This window comes from Gracilinanus agilis, chromosome 6 (assembly GCF_016433145.1).
Source record: "Gracilinanus agilis isolate LMUSP501 chromosome 6, AgileGrace, whole genome shotgun sequence".
Classification (NCBI taxonomy): Eukaryota; Metazoa; Chordata; class Mammalia; order Didelphimorphia; family Didelphidae; genus Gracilinanus; species Gracilinanus agilis.
Window position 1 is genome coordinate 280280009 of NC_058135.1, and position 7187 is coordinate 280287195.

The 7187-nt window shown below is 40.0% G+C and overlaps 1 protein-coding gene across 1 annotated transcript; it reads right to left on the reverse strand.

Moving 5' to 3' along the window:
- Positions 1 to 1658: 1658 nt before the first annotated feature.
- On the reverse strand, positions 1659 to 6708 carry LOC123252718 (glycine N-acyltransferase-like protein 2). Its single transcript, XM_044681974.1, has 5 exons — positions 6631 to 6708; positions 5819 to 5926; positions 4551 to 4677; positions 4251 to 4416; positions 1659 to 2067 (listed from the first exon to the last, which is right to left on the reverse strand). The coding sequence occupies exons 1-5, from the start codon at positions 6706 to 6708 to the stop codon at positions 1659 to 1661; spliced, it is 888 nt and encodes a 295-aa protein (XP_044537909.1).
- Positions 6709 to 7187: the final 479 nt, after the last annotated feature.

A 7187-nucleotide genomic window follows, 5' to 3' on the forward strand; every position in this document is an offset into this window, starting at 1 on the left:
CAATAGTGAGAAAGCTGAGAGAATAAAATCACCAACACAGCTGCATCAAGAGCAGTCACTATTTTCTGGCTTGGCAGTGGCCAGGCTGGGCCAGAGGGGTTGTGAAGAACAAAAGCTCCAGATTTTACTAAATCAATAGCCTCCAGTCTTAAGTGTTAACTAATTATAGATATTAGATTGACAGGGTCTCCAATCCCCAATCCTTATCCTGTTTATCCTTTCCCTAATTATAGAATGTAGATAAAGAGTATTTAATAAGTACCTTCCTGAGTGGTCTTTATATCAGGACCTTTGGGGAGGGAGCTAACGCAGTCAGATACCAGACGTGATCCAAGGCTAATCAGAGCCCTATATTAATTTATCCAACCCCAGGTTGGACCTGAAAGGGTTACCCATCCACCTAACCTTTTGGGGTCCTCCCTGGGCAATTGTTATTGAAAGGGGAAATTATAACAACTAGCAAGGGTGATTGGGGTTGGTGCTCCCCCATCATCTGCACCTAGGGAGAATACAGCAATACATCCACATTACTAGGTATCTATACCTCCCTAGGACTTCTTTCTTTATAACAGGAGTCAGTCACAAACACAGATGAATTCAAGGTCTTTACAAAATAATACCATGACGGCTTCAGGAAAGGGAAAATGGAATTCTCCCTCCCAAGATAAAAGCAAAACCAAAAGGAAGGCACTGATTTTTAATTCTCTTTACTATTAGACTTCTGAGAACGTGATTGTAGAAGAGACAACATGGCATAGTAGAAAGGACATGGAACACTTGGGCTCCCTGTGTGTGATGATGTTGGGAAGAAGTTTCATTCACAGAATGTGAGCTGAAAAGGAACTCAGAGAGCAATGACTTCAACTCCTCTAAAGTTTCAGATAAGGACAATGAGGTCCTATACTAGGGAGGCCAAATGGTTTGTACACTGTGACTCAGAGCTGAGACTTCTGACTCCAGAGTCTGAGGTCTTTTTACTATCAGAGATTCCATGTCATTAACAAATCATAAGACTTTAGACAAGCCTCTACCCCTCAATGGCCTCATTTTTCTCATCTGTAAGGAATGGAGATTGAACTGGATGAGTTAGATGGCACAGGTTGTAGGAGGACTCGGCTTGGAGACTGGAAGATCTGAGTTTAAATCTTGACCAAGAAGAGTTCATTTCTGGCCTTGCACTTCATGGATGACTCTGGAGAAGTCACTTTACCTCTCTTTGCCTTGGTTTTCTCATCTTTAAAGTGGGAACAATAAGAGCATCTACCTCACAGGACTGTGTGAGAATCAGCTAAAATAAAAAGTGCTTTGCAAAACTTAAAGCACTATGTAAAAGCTGGCTATTGATATTGTCCTTATTTAATGATTTTATTATTCCAGAAAGAAGGTGGGTATTTCCGCTTAGTAAGGAAGGGGAGGGGAAGGAATAGAAAAATTCACTTTGCCTGTTGGGATGTAGCCAGGTAGTATTACAAGGCTCAACCTATTTGGTAACTTTCATTCATTTATTCGTAAGCATTTATTAAATGCCTACTATGTTCCAGACACTGCTAAGCATTGGGTTGAAAATGAAGCATATATACATATATATGTACGTATGCATGCATATATGCCATTTAACTCCATTCTGAAATATTCTCTAGAATCAGTAATGGCTTCAATCAGCCAGAGTTATTTGGGGTTAACTTCCACTGGTTCCATCCACGAAGGAAAACCTGGAAACCATTCTGTGACAAAGCATTAGAGAGGAATTTATTCCTTTCTGCTATATGTAGGAAAAATGGAATTTTTTCTTTGAGAAGATACTTGGAAGCAGTGATCCCCAGGTAACTCTGGACACCCATTCTTCGGTATTTGGGAAGTGTATAACCCATCCTTAATTCCCCAGTCTGATCCATGACATGCCAGCCAATGGGATTCCCCTCAGAATTCAGCAGGCAAAAAGATGGAAAGTTCTGGATGCAACGTCTGACATAATTCAGGCTCTTCTCATTCAGACCCAGATTCCAATGATCATTTACAAGTTTTGCATAGGATTCACTCATGGGAGTCAACTTGAATTCATGATTTCTATTGTTAAAAAAAATAAGTCCAGTTATTTATTAGTTTGGCTTTCACATTTTCCAAAATATCCATAATAGATGTCTAGTCTCTCCAAAATTCATTTTTTATGTATTGTTATTATTATAGCTACTGTTTAGATGGTGCCTGAAAATTTACAATATGCTTTGCCCATGTTATCTCATTTGATGTTGTAATAATTAAAATTAAAGTTATGAGGCTGCTAGTAGCTTAATAACTTTAATCAAAGTAGTAGTAGTAGTAGTAGTAGTAGTAGTAGTAGTAGTAGTAGTAGTAGTAGTAGTAGTAAAGAGAGGGAAAGATAGGAGAGAGACAGAGAGTTACTTAGCTTTCTACTCTACTGACTGCCATGTGTAAGAGGGGAAAACCCTTTGAAACCATGATATTTTTAATTTTATCACTCTATAATAAATAATAATAAAAAATAAAATAATTATATTTATTACACATGATGGGCCTGTGGCTAACCTCCAACCTCAATGTTCCAGCAAGAAGACCCCTTCTTCCTGCTGGATCTCCCCTTATAAGCAGTTTTCTCCACCCACTAGCCCTCCCATGTCACATCTCAGGAACCAATCATAGTTTCTTAATTTGCCTGGGCAGCCCAGGGGGGCAGTGCCTCTGGAATCAGTTTCCTGTCTCTTTGGTTCCCTGGTTCTTTATCTTCCTTTCTCCGAGGGCTTATCTATAACTGAATTTATTCAGTGGTCTTTGACATCCAGGTCACTGAGATGACATTAAACAAAGAGACATAATGGAGAGGGAAATTCTCTTCCAACAATGTTCACAATACCCTTGTGAAGAAGATGTTATTCAGTCAAGCCAATAGAAGCTAAGTCATTTGCCACACAACCAAGTAAGTGTCTGAGGGAAGATTTGAACTGAGATCTTTCTTTGTGGCCAACACTGTACCTATTGCAACATTTAGCTGCTTCAAAGCTAATTTTGAGTCTAAGGAGAGATGGGATTCTAGAGTGGTATAATAGATGGAATGTTGGTCTAGAATCAGGATAATCTTAATTTAAATCTGCCCTCCGACATTTACTAGTTGAGTGACTGAGCAAACTGCTTAATTTGTGTCTCAGTGCCCTCATCTGTAAAACTGGGGTAACAATAGCATCTGCTTTTCAGTTGCTGTGAAGATCAGACAATATGATATTGGTAAAAGCACCTAGAATGTGTGCTTAATAAATATTTTTTTCCCTTCCCTTATCCCTTTTGTAAATAAATCATTTGGCCAAGCCCACATAGAAAGTGGATATTTATTCAAATATTCATTCCCAGGATGTGGTCAAACCCATGTCCTTGCTCAGGAATCCCCTCTGTCACATCCCTGATGGGTCATCTGGCTTTGGCTCTAAGAACTCTAAAGAGGAAGAACCCATTTCCTCCTAAAACAGCCCACTCTACTTTCCAGTAGTACTTATGTGACATATTGGTTTATGGTTCCACACTTACATTCTTGGTAACTTCCACTCATTACTCATAAGTCTGATCTCTGGCATAGGACAATCCTTCAAATACTAGAAGACAACTCTCATGGCTCCTTTCTCCTTAACCCCTTTTTCTCTTTTTGATGCTAAAAATTCCAATTTCTTCAATTGGATCTTGTCGGGTCTATTTTCCAGTCCTGTCATCATCCCATTCTCCCTTGTTTGGACCTAGCCCAGTATGGCAATACTCTTTCTAAAATGTGGTGTTCTTCTTGCATTTCCCAGCCAGGTGGCTCAGTGGAGAGAGTATTGGACTTGGAGTAGAAATATCTGAGTTCAAATTCTACCTAAATACTTACTTGCTGTGGGATCCTGGGAAAGTCATTTCCCCTTTGGTTGCCTGTTTCCTCACTATAAAATATGGATAATAATGGCACCTTCCTCACAGGGCTATTGTGAGGATTAAATATGATAACACATGTAAAGTGCTTACAAACTTTAAAAAGTGCTATATGAATTCTAGCTATTATTATTGCTATTATTATTATTGCCATTATTATTATTGTTATTATTATTATTATTATTATTATTATTATTATTATTATTATTATTATTATTATTATCTCCTGTATTTCCAAACACCACATTTCCAAAAGTACCTCATTTCCCCACTCTCTGAAGCATTGGGAACTCAAGAAATATATATGGATGTTTAAGGTTTGATGCTTGAATTCTCACCTCTCAAACAACTTTGGCTCTGATATGGTTGCCGGACACTTGTCCTCAGCTGTCTCAAGTTGTTGAATTTCTTCTCTTACAAAGAGAACATTGCTTAAATGTTCCACCTGAATGGACTTGGAAGCTGCGATTTTCTTTATGATTTCATCCAAGCTCTCCTGGCAACCTGGGAAAAAGAAGGAGAAGCTATCACTGGTCCTTGTCTAGCTTTGTCTACATCTGTTCCGACCAGCTTTGTTTGGTGTTTAAATGGTTTAAATGAGGAAAGGGCAATGTTTTCTTAGCCCTGAGACTAGTTACCTTGAATCTGAATGACTTGGTCCCAGTCAATGACTTCAGTAGCTTCTAGAAATTGCTGGCATTTCTGAAGGTCCTTGGTGAAGATATGGTAAGTGTTTGTGTATTGGTCCAATTTGTCAACCATAGCCTATTTGGAATGGAAAAGGGGATGTTTGGATTGGGCTGATAATGAAGGAAAAAATGTCTTTTTTCATCTCTTTAACTAAAATATTGTGTGGCTCAATTGTTTTTCAGTTGGGTCTGACTCTTTATGACCTGCTTTGGGGTTTTCTTGGCTGGAATGGTTTGCCACTTCCTTCTCCAATTCATTTGAAAAAAACAAAACAAAACTATTTTAGAGCTGTGTGACCCTGGGCAAGTCACAACTCCCATTGCTTAGCCCTTACCACTCTTCTGCCTTGAAATTAATATTGATTCTAAGATGGAAGGTAAGGGTTTCAAAAAAAAAAAAAACATTTTAGAATCAATGTTGTGTATTGGTTCCAAGGCAGTAGAGTGGTAAGGGCTTAGCAATGGAGATTAGGTGACCTGCCCAGAGCCATACAGCTAGGAAGTGTTTGAGACCAGATTTGAATTCAGGATCTCCCATCTCTAGGCTTGGCTCCCAATCCATTGAGCCACCTAGATGCCCCTCCAGTTCATTTTACAGATGAGGAAACTGAGGCAAACAAAGTGAAAGGACTTGCCCAACGTCATGCAGTTAGCAAGTGTCTGAGGCCAGATTTGAACTTTAGAAGATAAATCTTCCTACCTCAGGCTGGACATTTTATCCACTGAGCCACCTAGTTTCCCTTCTGGTCTAAGAACAAACATCCAAAGCCAAGGGATATGCTTATTAAGTCACCATGTTGAAGGACATGACAAATATTATAGAGAGCTGTGCTACTGAGCTAGTTTCTTCCTTCTCCAAGCTTGAGATTTTTCATCTGTAAAATGGGAAAAGAATACTTGCCTACCTAGAACTTAGGGCTGAAAGTACTCTTAACATTAAAACCTGTTGAATTATTGGCTCTTGTCAAATGGCATTTGACAATATCTAATTGCTAGGTATTATTATTGTCAGTATTATCTCTTCCTCTCCTTCTGTCTCTGATTCTATGTGATTTTTCCTCTTTTCCAGCAGTTTCCTTGGGGTCTAGATGGTAACTGAGAGATTAGAAATGCCATCTCTGACACTGGTCATCTGGCTTTCTCTCTGCACCAACTGGACCTTCCATTGCTAGTTGTCCCAGCTCCGCCATCTTGTTTTATTATTCTCTTCTACTTACCTCTTTCTTAGGCCGGGTGATGACAGTGTGAAAGTCCGGCCAGGAGTCCACCAGTACTTCCAAGTTGAAGGGGTTTCCATGAATGATGTGGAAAATGGAGCCATACACCTTTGGAGTGGAGGGGAAAGAGAAGGAGGCAGGTGAGGCTGATGGAGACCAAAGGTTTGAGACTGGGAATGAAGTAGCTGAGGGAGCTTGGGAGATGGGAGGCTTAGTTATTGGTAGAGAGACTGATAAGAACCAGCTGCAGCTCTGGGCATGCTCCACTGGCCCAGAACCTTGGAGGCAGCTAAAGGGTCAGACAGAAAGGATTCTTAGAAATTCAGATGAGCCCAAATAAGTCCTGACAGACAACTGGTAAGTATGAGAGGCATGACCAGATTTTGGGTTATTCTTGGAGAAGAGGCCATGTTGATTGTCCCAAATAAAGGGTACACCCCCAAAGGACACACACACACACACACACACACACACACACACACAGAGAGAGGGAGTGGGGCAGAGCAGTTAGAGAGCCGGAATTAGATTTGTTTTCAAGTCTTGCCTCTAACACACACTAACTGGGTGACCCTAGGAAAGTCACTTAACTTCCCAGAGCTCCAGGCAGCCACACATACCAAAAATATGAATAGAGCAAATGGAACATTTATTGTGAAACATTACTTGATTTTGATGGTTAAAATAAAAATATTTAATTTCATTTCTTCTTTACTGTTCTTTCTCATTTCATGCCCTTTCTTAACAACATGACCGAAGGTCTGATTCTGTTCTTATCCTCTCTTAGAGACCCACCCAGCCCCTTGCCACCTCACCTTCAGGGATTCTGGGATATTTTTGGCCAGTGACTGATACAGGGTCTGCACCATATGGTCCTCACACACGAGATACATCTTGTTTTGTAGGCAAACCTTTCAGAATGAAATATTATTAAGAAATAAATGAAGGGAGGAAGCTAGGCAGTAGATAAAAAGCACGAGACCTAGAGTCCAGAGGATCTGAGTGCAAATCTAACCTCAGATACTTGTTGTGTGACCCTGGGTAAGTCACTTAACCCTATTTGCCTAGCCCTTGCCCTTCTGTCTTAGAGTTGTCACGAGGTCAGAAAGTAAGGGTTTAAAAAAATAACAGAAAAGAAAAGAAATGAAAGGACCCAGGTGAGAAGGGAGAAATTAGACAAGAGAGATCCAAGTGACCCATGGCCCATAGAAGGGATCTATGGGGCAGTTGCAATAATGAGGCACAGATGCTGAGGAGCTAAATTCAAATTCAGCTCTCAAAATGCACAGAGGAGACTAGTATCCTCTAGTGATTTGAGAAGCTTTAGTATATAAAGTTCTGGACCTCAAGTCAGGAAAACCTGAATGTAGAT

What these genes read in the sequence shown, in the direction of transcription:
- LOC123252718 (XM_044681974.1), bottom strand. Translation starts at nt 6,708, where the DNA reads ATGTATCTCGTGTGTGAGGACCATATGGTGCAGACCCTGTATCAGTCA. An exon ending in TCACCCGGCCTAAGAAAGAG is followed by an intron (nt 4,678 to 5,818) that starts GTAAGTAGAAGA and finishes CATTCCAAATAG; the next exon opens with GCTATGGTTGACAAATTGGA. An exon ending in GAGCCAAAGTTGTTTGAGAG is followed by an intron (nt 2,068 to 4,250) that starts GTGAGAATTCAA and finishes TTTTAACAATAG; the next exon opens with AAATCATGAATTCAAGTTGA.